Source organism: Gastrolobium bilobum, unplaced genomic scaffold, assembly GCF_033153095.1.
Source record: "Gastrolobium bilobum isolate Gb01-03AN ecotype WA unplaced genomic scaffold, APGP_CSIRO_Gbil_v1 utg7194, whole genome shotgun sequence".
Lineage (NCBI taxonomy): Eukaryota > Viridiplantae > Streptophyta > Magnoliopsida > Fabales > Fabaceae > Gastrolobium > Gastrolobium bilobum.
Window position 1 is genome coordinate 41,280 of NW_026897379.1, and position 19,733 is coordinate 61,012.

Here is a 19,733-nt window from a genome sequence, read left to right on the forward strand (position 1 = left end):
GAATATGAGCCTACTTAAATAAAACTTGAGTTAATGTGAACGTTATCTTTGAAATTTATTTCATACTGATCACGAAAAAATTCAAGAATAATGAAAGATGAGTAAATGTGAGCCCACTTAAATGAAATTGAGTTGGATTTAATGATCTATTTATTTTGGATTAATTTTACGGGCAAACACCCTTTAACGTAAAAGACATGAATCTCATGAGTATATAGATGAATGAATGAACATTGTGCTTGTGGGTCCACTTGAATAAAACTTGAATTAGTTTTTGTGATTTTTATTTTATAATAGAATTCCAATTAGAACGACATTTAATAAATCATGCTTTATATAAAAAATGATTGAAGAGAATGATTCACCAAAAATGAAAAAAAGGGCATAACTAAAATAAATATTCATTCAATCTATATCACAATCATTTTTCAGTATATTTTGATGTTGCGGATTTAAAGAAGTAAGAATATAATATTTGAATGAACCTCATAAATATGCAAATACTTATATAGTACTTAAATGAAACTTAATCTAATTATTTTAAATTTTCTTAGGCAAATGTCTATTATCGTAAACGTATAAATCTCGTCAATATGAACCTATTTAAATGAAATTTGAGTTGATGTCAATGATTTAAGTGATTTGATTCTTTTGAATTCTTATAGAAAACAATAGTTAGCACAAAATTTAACAAAACATACCTTTTTAAAAAAAATTAATAATTTTTTTCAATGCTTTCCTATAATGAGAATAATTTAAAATTAATATACATGTTTCCATGACTTTTAGCCTATCTTATTTTCATTTCTTTCCATGCTTATCTCATAAGTGTAAGCCCAATTGAATGATATATAAGTTATTGTGAATGTTATCTTTGAAATTTGTTTTACATTGATCTCGAAAAAAGTTCAAAAATAAAGAAAGATGAGTCTTGTGAATATAGGTCCACTTAAATGAAACTGAGTTGGGTTTCCTGATTTATTTATTTTGGATTCTTATAGGCAAACTACTAGAAAATAGTCTATTTGCGACGGACATTTTTCGTTGCAAAAATGATAATTTCTGTCGCAAATATACTTTGTCACTGAATTTGCAATGGAAAAAAGTGGTTGCAAAAACCCTAATCGCAAATTTCGTTTGCGATGGCATTTTGGCTGATTATTTTATGTTGCAAAATGCGATGGATTCTTTCCGTTGCAAAACAACATTTTTTGTAGCAAAAGATTGAGCTGAATGTAGACTGATATCGTCGCCGATTGCGATGAAAAATTCGACGCAAATTTTTATCGCAAATTTAAAACGAAAAAATATTAACATACCGTCGCAAAAATGCGTTAAAAATATGCAACGCATTATAAAAATATCATAGAAATTTGCGACAGAATATTTAAAAAATTTGTCACAATTTGCAACGGAAGAATAAATACTGTCGCAATCAATTGTTGAATTTGCGACGGAATGACCTAAAAATTCCATCGCAAAATTACGAATATAAAAAAAAATTAAATTCATTTATTTTCAGAGTTAAATTTTAACAAAGACCACAAAAGACTCTAGTAACTACATCAAACAAGCTCTATTAGTCTAGCTCTTCCACCAATTGGAAACCACAAAACCGTCTAGCAATTCCCACAAACCACAACCATTTGGAAGTGACTGAAGACAATGGTTCTGCATATATAAATTTTCAACATTAATGAACCAATCATTTAAATTAACTAGTTCTAATTTATTTCACACAGAAATTCAAAAACTAAATTTTTCCTCAAAGAAATACATAAGAATTCACATGGGACTTACATAATGAAGCAACCAACCGAATGAATGTTTGAGAATTGAAAAAGACACTTTAGCTTCTCCTTCCTTTTCTCGAGCTCGGCCGGTGATTCAACAAATCGAAGTCGTTTTGGAGAATCTGAAAACTGAGGGAATTAAACCCAAAAGATAGGAAATGGAGATGGAAGGGAGCCGCGGAAGGAAAGATGAAAATGGTAAAGTGAAATGGAGATGAAAATGATATAATGAATGTTTATTTTTCACAAAATGGAGAAAAACTGAAAGAGAATGGAGATGAAAGAGAAATGAGAGAAGTAAAATCTGTGAAGTTAATTTTTGTACTTCACAGTGTTGCAATTTGGGATGGATATGTGTCCCGTCGCAGCACAATACTTTGAATTTCGAATTTTTAAAAGTCCACTAATTTTATTTTTCAAATTGGGACGGATATCTTTTTCGCCGCAAAATTTCGCAACATTTTTGAATTTTGAATTTATAAAAGCTCATTAATTTTATTTTTCAAATTGCAATAGCAAATTTTCGTCGCAATTTGAGACAAATATATTTTATGTCACAAAATTGCGCAATATTTTTTATTGTCAGTTGCCTATATTTTTTATTCCATCGCAAAGTACAATTGGAATATCGTCGCAAAATTTGTCACAAATCATACCTGATAATACTGTTGCAAATTTTCCGTTGTAAAATTTTTCGTCGTAAACACTCGCCGCAAGTTTTTCATTTTTGCGACCGAATTAATTTCCATCACAATTTTCTATGATAATGCGACGGAATTTGCGTCCAATTTTTTAGTGACCAAAATTTTGACATATTTTCGTTCAAATTGTGGCGATTGATTTTTTGTAGCGATTTGCGACAGTTTATTTTTCGTCTCGAATTACTGTCCCAATTTCAGCATAAATGATTGAATATTGTGAATATGGGCCTACTTAAATGAAACTTGAGTTAGTGTTATTGATAATTTATTATTACGCCTACTAGCACGACATTTAAAAAATTGTGCTTAATAATAATTCAACAAAAAAGAAAAGAAAAAGGCATAACTAAAATAAGGATCCATTCAGTCTATATTCAAACATCTTTCAATATTGCAAATTTAAATAAGTATGAATATAATACTTGAAAATTGTTGTATATTGATATTGAAAAAGTTTTAGAAGAAAGAGAGACAAATCTCGTGAATACAAACCTACTTAAAATGACACAAACTATTTATTTGGGATTCTCAAAGGCAATGTTCAGTAACACGGAAATATAAATATCATGAATATGAAACTACTTAGATGAAACATGAGTAGATGAATGATTGAATCTCATGAGTTTGAGTCCACTTAAATGAAACTTTTTTTAGTTTTAATAATTACTTTTAATTATTACAAAAAATTCATATTGGCACAAAATTTGATAACCCATACTTTACATAAAAAATGATTTAAAATAATAGTTCACCAAAAATAAAAGAAAAAGGAATAAATAAAATAAAGATCCATTCAATCTATATCAAAACCTCTTTCCATGTTGTAAAGATAAAGAAGTATGAATATAATATTTGAAAATTTTACATAGATCTTGAAAATGTTTCAGAAGAAGGAAAAATGAATATCATGAATACAAATCAACTTAAATGACTCGAGCTATTTATTTTGGATTTCCATTAACACGACAATATAAATCTCATGAATATGGAACTACTTAAATGAAACTCGAGCTAATGTCAATGGCCTCGACGATTTGATTATTTTGAATTCTTGTAGAAAATGCTTGTTAGCATAAAATTTAACAAAAATCACTTCTTTCTTTAAATTTTTTTTCATTTCTTTCAATGCTTACATGCAATGAGAATAATTCTAAACAAGCGTAAATGTGCCTTTGACTTTTAGCTTAACTCGTTTTCATTTCTTTCAATGCTTATCTCGTGAACATGAGCCCAATTGAATGAAACTTGAGTTACTGTGAGCGTTATCTTTGAAAAAAAATTCATATTGAACACGAAAAAATTCAAGAATAAATAAAAATGAGTCTCGTGAATATAAATATACTTAAATGAAATTGAGTTGGATTTAATGATCTATTTATTTTGTAAACGTTATCTTTGAAATTTGTTTCATATTGATCACGAAAAAATCCAAGAAGGAAGAAAGACGAGTATGGTGAATATGAGTCCACTTAAATGAAATTGAGTTGGATTTCATGATCATTTTATTTTGGATTGATCTTATAGGCAAACATCCCTTAGCACAAAAGATATGAATCTCGTGAATATAGGTGAATGAATAAATATCACGAATATGGGTGCACTTAAATAAAACTTGAATTTTTTATTATTATAAAAACTTCCAATTAGCACGACATTTAATAAACCATTCTTTATATAAAAAATGATTGAAGAGAATAATTCACCAAAAAAGAAAAAAAAAGGCATAACTAAAATAAAGATTCATTCAATCTATATCACAATCTTTTTTCAGTATATTTAAAGATGTAAGAATATAATATTTGAAAATTGTTGCATATAAATTTTAAAAAGTTCTAGAAGAAAGAGAGATGAACCTCATGAATATGGACCTACTTGCTTAGTACATAAATGAAAATCAAGTCGGTTATTTTGGATTCTTATAGGCAAATGTCTGTTAGCACAAACATATAAATCTCATGAATATAGACCTACTTAAATGAAACTTGAGTTAGTGTCATTGATCTAAGTGATCTATAATGAGAATAATTCAAAATAAATGTAAATGTTCCTTTTACTTTTAGCCTAACTCATTTTGGATTCTCATAGGCAAAGTCCATTAACACGAACATATAAATCTTGTGAATACGGAACTACTTAAATGAAACTTGATTTGATGTTAATGGTCTGAGTGATTTGATTATTTTAAATTCTTGTAGAAAATGCCCTTTAGAATGAAAATTAACAAAATTTACTCTCTCTTTTATTTTACATGTAATGAGAATAATTCAAATTAAGTGTAAATGTTCCTTTGACTTTTAACGTAACTCATTTTCATTTCTTTCAATGCTTATCCCGTGAATATGAACTCAATTGAAAGAAACTTGAGTTATTACGAACGTTATCTTTGAAATTTGTTTCATATTGATATGGAAATAGTTCAAAAATAAACAAAAATGTGAATATAAATCTAATTAAATGAAACTGAGTTGGATTTAATGATTTATTTATTTTGGATTCTCATGGGCAAACACCCCTTGGCACAAAAGGGGTGAATTTCGAACCCGCCTCGAATCGAATTAACCGCGAAGCGATGAACTGATTGAAATATTTCCAAAAAAAAATGAGTGAATCTCATGAATATAAGTGAATGAATCAATGTCAAAAATATAGGTCTACTTAAATGAAACTTGTGTTAACTTTAGTAAAAAAAATTATTATTATAAAAAATGATTATTCTCACTAAATTTATTAGTCCATATCTATAAAAGGAAAAAATATTATCATTTTAAATGACACAATTTTATGTTACTTTAAGTAAAACGACGATATTTTGGTGAGATTTTATCTTCTTTCTCCTCCACAATACTCTCTTTTCCTCTCTCTTCATGATTTTGTGGAGGAGAAAGAATATAAAAATCACCAAATTTACATTAAAACACATTCATTTCATTTAAAATAAAATAAAATTGTGTCATTTAAACTTGAAAAGAATAATTCACCAAAAATGAAAGAAAAAACCATAACTAATTTAATGATTCATCCCGTCTATATTACAATCATTTTTTTTTATATATTTGGATGTTGCAAATTTAAAAAAGTATAAATATAGGGAAAAGTATTTGTCATTTTAAATGACATAAAGTTATGTCATTTTAAGAGAGATAGAGACAAAATAATTTTTTATTTAAAATTTAAATTAAAAAAATCACCCACTTTCTCTCTCCCATGATTTCTATTTTTTGTGTCTATCCCTCTCCTAAAATGACATAACTTATGTCATTTAAAATGACAAACACCAAACCCATAAATATAATATATGAAAATTATTGCATATAAATCTAGAAATTTTTTTAAAATAATGGACTTACTTAAATGAAACTCGAGCGGGTTATTTTGGATTTATGGGCAAAACGTCCATTAACACCAATAGACAAATCTCATATAAATATAAGCATACTTAATTGAAACTCCAGTTAATTTTAAACGTTGCCGAGTGTGAATATTTGAATCTCATGAAAGTGAACTACTTAAATGAAACTTCAGTAAGTGTTAGTGATTTGAATCTGAGTGATCTAATTATTTTGAATTCTTATAGAAAACGCCCGTTAACATGAAATTTAACATAATGTATTTGTTTCTTTAACTTTTTCATTTCTTTCAATGCTTACCTGTGATGAAAATAATTCAAAACTAACGTAAATGTTCCTTTGACTTTTAGCCTGATTTTTTTTTCATTTCTTCCAATGCTTATTAGTATCATAATTCTTTTTTGGTATATTTTTTGTTTCAAATTTTAAAAAATATGAACATTATTATCTTTGAAATTTATTTCATATTGATCTCGAAAAAGTTCAAAAAAAAAATAAAAAAAAATTGAGTGTCGTGAATATGTATCCACTTAAATGAATCTCAATTAGATTTAGTAATTTATTTATTCTCAGTTCCTATATGCAAACACAGAAACACTCATTAGCACAAAAGGATGAAACTCCTGAACAGAAGCAAATAAATATGGGTACACTTCATTCTTATAAAAAGATATCTATTAACACGAAATTTAATAAAACATTCTTTAAAATTAAAAATTGTAAAATTTATTACTCCTTCAAAATTAAAAAATTAATATGATAAATATTTTTTATTATACAATTACAATCCTCTTTGAATAATAGTTTTTATTACTAATTCACAAAAAATATTTTTTTATTACTTATATTTTATCTAAATAAAAAAATATGAACTCACATATCATTTAACAAATATTAAATGCATCAATAAATAGCAACTCATAATAATAATAAAAAGAGTAAATACCTTTTTGGTGCTCAGCAAATTTTACGATGCCCGATTTAGTCAAATAAAAAGGCCCATTGTGGTCCTTAAGAAATTCAAAATGGACCAATTTAGTTGAGATCGTGGTCCCTCACAATTTCAAAAAAACCCATATTAAAATAGGTTCATTTTGTATTTCTTAAATAACACGATCAGCCTTTTAATTTGTTAGGGACTAAAAAGAGCCATCGTAATAAAAAAAATAAAACTAAAGGAGTACTAAAATGAACGTCTCTCCAAAGGAAAGGAAGGTAGGAAATTAGAATTAAAAAGATAAAGAGAGGGGACTGATCCGGTGTTCTTCACCGGTGACCAAAGACAGTAACAGCCATTACCACCACCAGTTGCTGTTACAGTGAACTAACAGCCACCGCTACAAATGCAGAATCCAGGGGAGCAGGGTAAAGCGCCACTCAGAATAACTGACATGGAACAGCCACCCCGCCGCATGCGACGGAGCCGTGGTTTCCTTGCTGGATTCAGGAATCCTGAGCCTCAACAGTACCACCACCAACGACAACGACAGCAACAAGTAAACGAACTACAAACGCGGGTGACTCAACTCATGGACTTCGACAAGGCCTATTTCGATCAATACGCTCACCTTAGCGTCCATGAAGAGATGCTCAAGGTTTTCTGGATTTCAGTGTTGCCTTGCATTCTCTCATTTCAGCATTTCCATTCTTCACATAATCTAATTATGTTGTCTGTTTAAGATTGTTTTTTTCTTCTTCTTTTTCTACATAGGTTGGACTGGAATGCTGACATCATGTTTTGTTTTGTTTTTCTTTCTTTTCTTGCCCTGTCTGGCATAGGATCGTGTGCGGACGGAGGCATATAAAGCTGCAATCATGCATCATCAGGCTTTTATTTCAGGCAAAGTAATTCAGCTAACTTCAAAAACTGAATTTTTTTTGCTCTTTATTTTTCTGCCTAAAGGGTGATCATGTGCATTCAGGTTGTACTTGATGTTGGATGCGGTACTGGCATCCTTTCTATATTTTGTGCTCAGGCTGGTGCAAAGCGGGTAAGATCTTTCGACATAAATTGCTAATGGAAAAATTGTTTATCCTTTTAAATTATATAACTTATATTTTTTTACTTTCATAAAGAGGTGGGATCCACGCCTTTATATTTTTTGTCCACTCTTTCTTTTCCTTTGTCTATTTTATCTATCTCTTTCTCTCACTTAAATTGAGACAACTTTACATCCTTTAAAATGATACACACTTATCCCTCGCTAATATTCATATAATTGATGTGTGAGTAATTAATTATTATTTTATAAAAGTAATGTTGTTTTCTCTCCTCATACTGTATTGCATGAATTTTTGTTTGTCCTGCAGCAATCTATTTGGATTTTCTGAGCGTACCTTCAAACATTTCCTGTTGGTGTCTCGATACATATGTTTTGGCCATAATTCTGTGACAGTGTTTATGCAATTCTTTGGTGCACTTGGTTGGAACATCCACGTATGGATGAGATTTTTTTTTTTCAATTTCTTTTTTTTATAAAAAAAATATTTCTGGCAATAAATGAGTTTTTGAATACGGAGATTTTAAAAAATTAAGCTTAAAATTTAATTTTTTAAATCAAAATTTCTAATTTATTTTTAAGAAAATCAAACGTCAAATACTTTTAATAAATTTAAATTTACCCAACCCCATATTAACTCCACCATTTTCGTCACCATTTGCATCACCACCACCGCAATTGTCGTTATCACCACCTCCATCCAATTTTCACCACCACCAAATCTTGTTTTCAAGATTTATTTTTATATATTCTTTTTAATAATTCTACATATATATAATTATTTTTAAAATTTTGACATAGAAACACTTTTTTGACATAAGTGTTATATCCAAATATAAAATAATTTTAATTTTAAATAAAATCTTTTTAAAAAAGTAATTTTGACATAAAAAATTATTTTTTTCAATAATCATCAGCATGTGTGGAAAAATTTTACAATACTTCTATCTCACCCAATTTTTCATACATTCCTCCAATAAAACCAAACACCAATACTAATTGATGACATGGAAGATAGAAAAATATTATCTTAAATACATGTATTTGATTGTGAATGGCAGTAGTACGTATTACTGTCAGAATTAAAAATGAGCTCGCATGTGTGATGCTATATTATTGTTAGAGTAATTTAACATAAAAGAAAAATTGCTGTTCGTCGATTCTTCTTTCGTTTTTGCTGGATCTGACATATTATTTTTGTGTTCATTTTTTTTAATGACATTTTAAAAAAATTTATCTAATGTTCACTGAAACGACATCGTTTTGAGACAGAAATCATGATGTGTTTGTAATTTTAATTTATTACAAAATTATAATAGTCTTTATTATTTTAATTTTTTAATCTTTCAACCCAAAATTACGTTGTTTAGTTGAATATTAGACAACGTTTTTTAAAGTAACATTGGATTCTTTATTCCCATTATTTTTTTAGTTTGCTTTTTTGAGTTTGTAGTTGTTTAAGTCAGGTTTTGTACTAACATTGTATTGATTTTTAGCATCCTTTTATCGATTATATAATATGGAGGTGTATTAATGCTGGCCCGATTTTTTTGTTTTTTCTTTATAGAATTTTTCTCTGTTATTTTTGTTTTATTTTCGAATTTTGTTATCTTGATTTGAGTAATTCTGTCGAAAGATTGTGGTCGCTGACCTTAATCTTTGGGGTGAAATCTTACTGTATAATTTTTTGGCATTTGGTGTGCACTACATTGTGAAATGCTTGTCATGCCAGGTGTATGCAGTTGAAGCAAGCAACATTGCTCTGCAGGTAATTAATCATCCTTAAATCGAAGTTTTCATTATTAATTTTGGCTGTGCCATTGATTAGTTTTGGTATTCATTGTTTGTTTGTTTGTTTTTCAACTTAGTAAGCATATTCACAAGAATTAATTCTATTGAAACTTTAAAATACTAGATGAAGACAAAAGATTAATTTTGTATCTCTTTTTTTCTTTTCTTTTTTTGGTAAGCGATTAATTTTGTATCTCTAACATGTCCCTTTTTAAGAACCTTTTCGGCTCGAAGGATAATAATATACAAGCTGACTATACTTTGTGCTGAAATTCAAATATGTTTAGAAGAATGGAAACGACCAAATTTGGTCATAGAGGTTGTGTTTTCAAAGACCAACTCTCCTTAAAGTTTAAATTATTAGATAAAAACTCAAAATTAATTTTATATCTTTAACATATAATTTTGGCATAACAAGTTAATGGATTTTATAAGAGTTATGTTGTAGGAAAAGTGATTGTGTAATGTTATAGAGATTCGTTCTGCGTGTCATAGTTTTTTTTTTTTCTTTAAAAAGTGTGGGCTCCACAAAATATTGTGTGCGTAGGAAAGTTTTTCTAATCATGTTAAAGGACAAACTAAAACCCCTAAGTTAATACACATCTTTGTGATGGATACATTTTTTTTTTTTTTTTTTTTTGTGTAAACAAAGAGGGGCAAAAACCCTAGAAACACAAGAAAATCAAAGAGCAGAGGCCAGAGCCCCAAAGTTGGAAGAGTCCTCTAACAGAAGATCCCTAAGATGGGAGGGGGGATAGGAGAAAACAAAAAAATTACTATCTCCTTCACAAGGATTAGTAGCAATCCAATGAGTACATCTATTATTCTCCCTCTTTGTATGCTTGCACTTGACATTCCAATCTTGAAGAAGCCAAACCTTTATGCGCTCAACAACCTGAGAATCTCTAGAATTTGAATCCAAATTTTGGATACAACTAATGGCGTCTGTTGAATCACACTCCAATTCAATTCTCCTTGCACCTGCTCCAAGCCTTTAAGAATTCCCCACAACTCAGCATCAAGAGGATTCATATAGCCAAGCTTGAACTTAAACCCACCAAGGAAAGACCCTAAATGATCTCTCATAAGACCTCCACAACTAGCGCTCTACTTAGAAAGAGAAGAAGCTCCATCAGTATTAATCTTCAACCAACCTTGATCAGGGGGATTCCACTCACTCGTCTGACTGCTAGGGATAATACTGCTACGCATCTTCTTGCTTTCCCTAGCAACAACAACTTAGTTTATAAAATCAAATATTATAATATTACCTCTAAAAGGCCTGCAAAAATTCACATCATGAACACTCCGATTTCTCCAAATCCACAAGTACCAACACGTTGGAAAGAAAGTATCTCTCCAATCATATTGCATATACCGGTTCTAAGAACTATAGACATTTTTGATAAGCCAATCATTTAAATCCAAAGTGAAAAAAATCATGGGGCAAATTAACACCAAACCTGTCCCTCCAAACTTTTTGTGCATGTCTGCAATCTCTCAAAACATGAAGGATGGTTTCTTCCTTATTGACACAACTGTTACAAACATTAGTCCCTCCATTCCAATGGCACGTCCGACTCCTCACAGAGAGCCTATTTAACAAAATCAACCACACAGTAGTTTTGATTCTCTGAGGACCTTTCCAACCACATAGTAGTATCAATAGGTATCGTATCTGAATTGCATCCCAATTTACAATTCAAAATTCAACCTAAGAATTGTAATTTTAAATTTGCGATTCAAATTAAAAAAACGAATTTGAAAAGTCAATGGGATTAGGGAAACAGAGTCATGAGATTCAAATTAATCCAAATCACTACACCCAAATAAAAAATTTAATACAAATTTGATAAAAACAGAGATGTGCGGAAGAAAAGAGAGAGTCTCTTATAAAAGTTTCCAAACTACATTCAGCCGGCCAGGGAGTTGCTCAAGAAAAATTTTCCTAGAAAAGTTTCCAGAAATGTTCAAAATGAAACAGAAACTTTTAGGAAAACACAAAAACAGACTCATATATTTTTAAATCATTTTTCATTATATTTTTGAATTTTAGATCGAAATGATTATTCATGATTAAAAAAAAAACAGAATAATTCACTATCCTTGTTCCAATTCAACAACTTTGAACACATTTTAGAGTGGATATTCTAAAATTTTATATTATCTATTAAATTTCATTGGTCATGTGAAATTTTGTATCTATTTCTCTCTTCGCATATATTAAGAGTCTGTTTGGATCATTTCTTTTTTTAAACTAAAAGCTACTTATAAGTTAAAGTTAAAAATAAGAGCTTAAAAAAAAGCTAAAAACTATTTGGTAATTACATAAAAAAATTTAGGGGTGTTCGCGGTCTGGATTGAATCGGTTTTTGAATCAAAAATCATCTAATCCAATACCTTCGGTTTGATCATTTAATCATCCATTCAGTTTGGATTTTTTTTTCAAATCCGATCCGATCCAATCCAATTTTTGTCGGTTTGGATTAGATCGATTTTCGGTTTTTTTGAAAATCCTAAAATTTGTTTCATGATTATTGTGTAAATAACATCTTTTGTATATATTAGCTTTGTAAATTATTATTTTTTGAAATACAAAAGCATCAGTAAACAATAATATAATTTTTTTTTTAGCAATGAGATATGAAGCTCTACACAGATGAAATTTTGTTGATGAGATGTGATTAGGTTTTTTCTGGGATGTAGTTGACGGATTAACATGTCTTGGGTTTAGAAATTTTTGGGCTATGATTGGGGAAAAACTAAGTAGGTAGAGGAAAATTAATATATTGGATCGGTTTGGATTAGATCGATTTTCAATAACACATCCGAAAACCGATCCAATCCAATTAAAATTTGCGGTTTTTTTCGGTTTTCGGTTATCGATTTTTCGATTCGGTCAGGTTTGGATATGAACACCCCTAAAAATTTTAGCTTAAAAGTACATATTTCAAAAAAATTATCTCTCTCTATCTTTATAACTCTATATTAAAAAAAAAAGCACACAATTCAAGAAAAGTAGATAAGAGCTTAAAAAAAAATTCCTCCTAAGAGTTTTTAACTTTTAACTTTTTTCTTTATTATAAAGAAAAAAAATTTTAGTTATAAGAGTTTTTTCCAAAATTTATTTGACCTAATTTAGCTTAAAAATAAGAGTATCCCACTAAATAAGTGTGGTCAATTATCACTGATAAAAAAAGAGATAGACGTACAAATTCTATATCAACAAATCTTTGAAATTTTAACATCGGAGAATTCATTCCACACGCCAGTACTTTCTTTTTTGGTGGAAAGCACTTCACAGTTTGAGCTCTTGGTTTCAAATTAACTTTTTTTTCCCCTTTGTGCAAGCAGGCTAGAAGGGTAGTTGAAGCAAATAATCTTTCAAATGTTGTCATTGTATTGCATGGACGAGTTGAGGTAGGCTACTTTACCAGTATTTTTTTTTTGGTAGAGACTTTACCAGTATGTTTTAATCTCTGAAATGGTTGCTATAATTTTCAATTTTAGATTATGATGGTCAAAGTATTGACCTGGTGTTCGGCAAATACAATGACCATACCTTTTGGATACGTGATCCAAAATTAGATTTTGAGATTTTTGTTCGTTAATTATATTGCGCGATTTTTATATTGAAATGACAGGGTAATGAATTCCCATCCAACCTCTCTAAATGAATCTAGAAAAGAATAATAGCAACCGCATGACTGTTGATTGAAACATATAGGAAGATTCTTTTTGGTGTTAACATCCTTCCAAATGTAAGGTGTGTGAGCATAGGAAATGTTCTTGTGAGCACTTTCTTTGTGAGTTTGGATTGGTAGAGGAAAGTGTAAAGAACCTTAGGATACACCACCGCAAAAGTTAGCTCAAAGGGTGGGAGTGCCCAAGACCTTATAAAGGTCCACATTAGTTGCACAACACCCTCTCACACGAGAGCCCATTGGGCTTGAAGAGTGGACAATGCAACAGGCCCAGCCTACCAGTGCTAAGAAACGCCACAAGAGAAGGTGGGGGGCGGCGAGGCTCTAATACCATGTAAAGAACCTTGGGATACACCACCCCAAAAGCTAGCTCAAAGGGTGGGAGTACCCAAGACCTTATAAACTCCACATTAGTTGCACATACAACCAGTCTTTACAAATTTTCTGTCAGGAAAACCAATTCCTGGATTAAATAGGAGGAGGGTTGTTCAATTCATATAATTGTAATTTGTAAAGAAACCTGATTAAATTTCCCTGCCTCATAGTTTATTTAGATACATCTGCCTCTGTCACTGTATTTTCTTCTCTTTACTCTCTAGTCATATTTCTCCACAATATTTATGTTTTTTGTTAAATTTATATATTGCTTTCTGATCTACTTGTATATTTTCTAATAGTAACCAGTTGTTTCGCTCTTCATCTATTTACTTAGTTATGGTGTCTGCAGGATCTTGAACTCAGTGAAAAGGTTGATGTTATAATTTCAGAATGGATGGGTTATATGCTTCTATATGAGGTGCTTATTAGGATTCTTGTGGTTGATTGAATAGATATATATTTTTTATAGATGAATGTTGAAAAACATTGTCAAATTAGTGGTGGAACTGGAAAACCAGAAAATTAACTCTGGAGGGGCAAAACTGATAGTTTAAAAAATTAGATGAATTGAAACAAAAAAATATACCATCACTAGGGGTGAAAAAAAAAAAAAAAAATATATATATATATATATATATAAAGACTTACAATTCAGTTGTGTTTACAAACAATTAAGTGGAGAAAGGACTACCAATAAAACCATTTCCCATTGCACAAAACAAAGTAGAAACCAAACATTAATACAATGAAACCCTCAAATCCTATTAAACATTGGACAAAGAAACCCCCTGAAGAATTCATTGGTTCAGCAACAGAAAGACAGCCCCATGTCTTTATTGTCATAAAAATATTTTAAAGTGAGAACAGTGACACGACCTTAAGTTTCTCAGCTTTTTACAGTACATCTGCCTTTATAATTTATATTGGTTTAAAGACTTTACTTTTTTTGTAGAGCATGCTTGGAAGTGTTATCACTGCCAGAAATCGCTGGCTCAAACGTGGAGGTCTAATTCTTCCTTCAATTGCAAGGGTATAATTTTTTTGTCAATAAATATATAATAATTTAAAGTTAATTTCCCTTCTTCACAGTTGTTTTGACAGACTAATGGCTTACCGAAGTTTAATTTTTACTTGTAATCTGAGTTAATTTTGTTAATTGTATTTATATATGTTGCTTGAATGTTATTGGGGACTTAGCAATTGCTGGATTTAATATACCTTGTAGAAGATAATACTGATCTCTTACTATTCTCCTTTGTAGTTGTACATGGCTCCTTTCACACATCCTAGCAGATACAGTGAAAGCATTGACTTTTGGCGCAATGTTTATGGAATTGATAGTAAGTACATTACTTTGTAACTAGTTTTGCTTATTTACTGTCTTTGTGAATGAACTCTTCATAATGATTATAATTATAATATAATCTGCTTTTAGAAAATAGTTTGCACTGTCTTATTTGTCCTGCAACATGTTATTTGTTATAGCCAAACAGTTTCTCTGCAGCATTCCCTTTCTGAAATTTTTTGCCATGACAATGACATCATACCATTGAACTGTATTGATATCGTGGGAAAACGAGGCATATCATAATATTGATTTTGTGGCAGTGTCCGCTATGATGCCGTTAGCAAAACAGTGTGCATTTGAAGGACCTTCCGTGGAGACAATTACATGTGAAAATGTTTTGACATGGCCTCTTTTGGTGAGTCCAATAGTGTTACTGTCACTGTTTAAATTTTTTACTTCTGTTTGCAACTTTCAGATGCTGAGTGTATGCGCTTCCTAGGTTATACGTATATTTTTTCTCTTTTTGTGAGTTGTGATTTGGAATTCTGTGTTTGAAATGAGATCAAATGTTTGGTTTACTTAGTGCAGTATCCCATTTGAAGCGAGATGAATGTATGTTATTTTCTATACTCACATGCTTCATGTTTAGTTGGTGTGTTTGGTGTCCTATGTTGGCTTGCACACTAATTTGGGCCAAATTAGTTTAGTGATTCTTGTGGTAGTTACCTATGATTGTCTTATTTGTAGAAGTCTAGGTCATAATTTTATGTTTGTGTCTGTATATATGTCTGCAAGCTTGTGTCTCTATGTGTGGTGCTGTGGTATTTTAAGAAGTTGATCTTGTGTCTCTATGTCTCCATGTTAATAATCCAGTGTCATTTTTTAAGAAGTTGATCTTGTACCATTACAGGTGAAATATATCAACTGTTATTATATTACAATTCCTGAGCTAGAATCTATAACAGAAAGTTTTAAGTTCAAATCAATGATGCAAGGTAACTTTCTTATGTTTGTCTTTCCATTTCACTGATGTATTTACTTCTGAGTTTTGCTGCTAATTTATTTGTTTAGAGCTAAAGTCCTCCCTTCCCCTTGTTCAAATCAATGATGCTAACTTTCCCTCTTCCCCTTGCTTGCTAGTCTTAAATTCTGTGGGTCCAACCCAGAATCCCTTGTTTAATACTCAGCTCTGTAGCCTTCAAATAATTTTTTTGTTTTAGATTCTCTCATCCAATTTACTAAATAATTCTTCTCCAATTAATGATTTTTGCAATTTTTTTTGGTATTTACTGATATATATTTTCTGTTTTATACAGCGCCATTACATGGTTTTGCATTTTGGTTTGATGTTGAATTTACTGGGCCTATACTATCACCAATGCCAATCAATTTTCAGTTCTCATCTACATATGTTGACAACCATCCAGTGGATGATAATCAGAGAAAAAGACGGACAAATCCTAATGAAGAACTGCGCCTATCCACCTCGCCTGAAGACCCTCCAACACATTGGCATCAGGTGCAGTATATATTTTTAATCTCCAATTCCAATATGTAGTCCTAGTTTCATTGTTCAGAGATGTGTACATTGAAGTCTTGGGTCAGTGCTTATGTTAAGTATATTTGAAAACAAATGCATAAGATCTCTGAAACTGGTTGCCTTTTGCAAATAATGAGTAATGAGTTCTGCAGTTGAGTGTTACCTATAAGCTTGTGCCACACAATGTTAACAAGGGCTTCTAGCACCATGGTGTCTGGCACATTTTGTGACCCAAGGCAACATTGAAATGCAGCACACATTAAAATATACTTAACATATTTTATAAAAAAAATATACTGTATAATTTTAGAATAAATAATCAACTGACCATCCACTTCATTGGGAGGAGTAAATGATTTCAGCCATGATTTGGCATAATTCTAAAATAAACTATCTAGAAAAAAGGAAATGAAATTGGACCCTGAACTAGGTTGACATTTATTCCCTTCAATCTTCATTTTATTTGGGTTAGTAAGTTGACATTTATTATGGTTGTTTCACTGCTGGACTACTGGTATCCATTTTGAATGTCTATGACTCTATACCATCATGCTCAAAGTGGCATTTTTTTCTGTTTTTTTATTACTATTATTATTTTGGTCTCTTAATCTTATAATTGTATTTTGCAGACCTTGATATACTTATATGATCCAATAGAGCTGAAACAGGATCAACTTATTGAAGGATCAGTGACATTGTCACATAGCCAAAAAGATGGCCGGTTTATGAACATTCACCTTGAATATACGTGAGTCTGAACAGTTTCTTTCACCATTATGCACTTTTAGGGTCATTTGGTAATGTAAGTTTTTGGATTCTGATGATCTTCCCTGCCATTGCAGTTCAGGTGGTCGATCCTACGTGAAAGAGACTGTTATGAGATGATCATTATTACTGTGGGCAACTGACGAGCTTGTTAGCATATACAGTTGGGTCAACCAATTGATATTTTGTTGGTGTCTTTTCTAAAGCCTTTATTGTGGGAACTATGTATCATTGGAATTTTCTTGGGTTTTGTTAAACTATATATAGTTAAACTATTTTAGAACTAATTAAATATTCTGGGCAAGTGGACCTTTATGTTAAAAATTATAGCAACCCTTTTGCTGTTTTTTTCTTCTGTGTTGATAGATTTCTGTACATAGAACATGATGCAGGGTGTTGCATTTCATGCATGGGCAAGGTAAGCTGCGATGTGCCGGACTTAATGGTAACATGGGATCGTTACCCTTAAAATTCTAGGCCATCTCTAGATTGTTACCCTTTATCATGCATGATGAACTAAATATTTATGGATGAAATGATCTAGGAGATGATTGTGGTTTGATTGGCACATGCTTGACAAAATTCATAATTATTTAGTTACAAGGAAGATTCAAATCCGTAAGGGATAGAGAAAAGTACATTAAAGTAAGCAATTAGATTTATCAAAATCCAAACACCAAATTTAATATTTTTTAACGAAGCTGTAAATTATAAGATTATTGGCATAATTGAAATCTCTTTTTGTCCACACGATAGGCAATAAAAATCTTTTTTTTTTTTTAAATTGTGTGATATTAACAAATTCTGTGATGCCCCAAACTGGACTGTGCATGACATTATTGATATGAATGTTTCATTATTTGAGTTGAATGACATAATATTTCACTGAAACTTTTTGTAATTTATTCTTTTTCTCCTTCGATGATGTTTAAAAAATATTGAAGGAATAGTTAAGGAGATTTACTCTTTTCTTATCACAATCAAAGAAAAAAATGTAGACAGCAAGCATATCCTGTCGTGTACTTGTTCTTATCCTATTAAAAAAGAATTGTAATGTTGCTGCCGAAAGGGATTATAATTCTGATACGATTAAGGACATGATTGATTTTAAATCAACACCATGGATTACTTAAATCACGAGCTTCAGCATCCAGAAGATGAGTTTCTAGGTCCAAGCAGAGAAAAGGCCATCTCATGATTATTATTATTATTGTTCAGTTGGCTCTGCCAAATGGGACAAAATTATTAGTTAAGTATGATGGCCTACCACGACACGAGTTAAAAGTGGTACCATTCACTAAGTGCTTGTTTGGATCCTCTTATTGTGCTTGTTTGTATCCTCTTATTTTTAAGCTAGAAGCTACTTATAAGCATAAGTTAGGCCAAACAGGTTTTGGAAAAAGCTCTTATAACGAAAAACTCTTTTTTTTATAACGAAGAAAAAGCTGAAAATTAAAAGCTCCTCCTAGGAGCTTTTTTTTAAGCTCTTATCTGTTTTTCTTGAATTGTGTGCTTTTTTTTTAAATGAAGAGTGATAAAGATAGAAAAAAAGACAATTTTCTTGAAATATGTGCTTTTAAGTAATTTTTAAGCTAAATTTTTTTTGTAATTTCCAAACAGCTTTTAGCTTCTTTTTTTAAGCTCTTTATTTGCGCTTTATCTTATAAGTAGCTTCTAGCTTAAAAATAAGAGGATCCAAACAGGCTCGTACAATACGGACGAAATGGCAAATTTTGATCATTTTAAGCTTCCTGTGCTTTTCGATCATTCCCTTGATGTGTACATTCAGGTCTCTTGTATCATACCTTGTATATTATTAACTGCTTTAACATGAGGTAGATCTTTTGTTTGAAACATGGTACGTACCTAGGCACGAGTTATAATATCATTTTTTTTCTTCAACAATGCATGTTATCTAAGGAGAAGTTATCTTCTCTAAAACTTTTTTTTTTTTATCAAATGAAGGTGAAATTAATTCTATATTTGCAGATTATTTATAAAAAAAATGTTAATTAAGTGTCGATACAATACAAATATGACCTCTATTGTCACCCCTACACACAATGATAATAATTTAAAAGCTTGCTTTGTGAGGTGCTATTACTAGGGAATGATGAAAGATATATCTAGTATTCAAGAAGTACATATACTACAAAATGTTTGTTGTGTTGGTATTTAATTCGTACATCGTAGCGAATACTTCTTCAATACTTTGGGATAATTCTTGTCTATATTTGCCAACTATTTTTTGATATTTTATAATAATACAAATAAAATACCATAATTATTAGATAAATGGTAGTATTTTACTGAATCAAAAAAATATTAAAAGTAACTTATTAAATATGAATATTTTTGTTCTAATTTAATATTTGTGGTTTTATGTTAATCTTATGTTAATTCGTGCCACAAATTTGTATCCGTGT

General features: G+C 30.5%; 1 protein-coding gene across 1 annotated transcript; it reads left to right on the top strand.

Moving 5' to 3' along the window:
• Positions 1-7,184: 7,184 nt before the first annotated feature.
• On the top strand, positions 7,185-17,612 carry LOC133306435 (probable protein arginine N-methyltransferase 6). Its single transcript, XM_061506754.1, has 13 exons — positions 7,185-7,436; positions 7,621-7,686; positions 7,764-7,832; positions 9,574-9,609; positions 12,987-13,052; positions 14,064-14,132; positions 14,667-14,744; positions 14,976-15,054; positions 15,323-15,417; positions 15,913-15,997; positions 16,319-16,521; positions 17,172-17,290; positions 17,385-17,612. Exons 1-13 carry the CDS (start codon positions 7,185-7,187, stop codon positions 17,425-17,427), a joined length of 1,260 nt encoding a protein of 419 aa, XP_061362738.1. The 3' UTR covers positions 17,428-17,612.
• Positions 17,613-19,733: the final 2,121 nt, after the last annotated feature.

Coding starts and splice junctions, on each gene's coding strand:
- LOC133306435 (XM_061506754.1), top strand. CDS start 7,185: ATGCAGAATCCAGGGGAGCAGGGTAAAGCGCCACTCAGAATAACTGAC. Junction 13,053..14,063: donor TATTGCATGGACGAGTTGAG/GTAGGCTACTTT, acceptor TGGTGTCTGCAG/GATCTTGAACTCAGTGAAAA. Junction 15,055..15,322: donor CAATGTTTATGGAATTGATA/GTAAGTACATTA, acceptor ATTTTGTGGCAG/TGTCCGCTATGATGCCGTTA.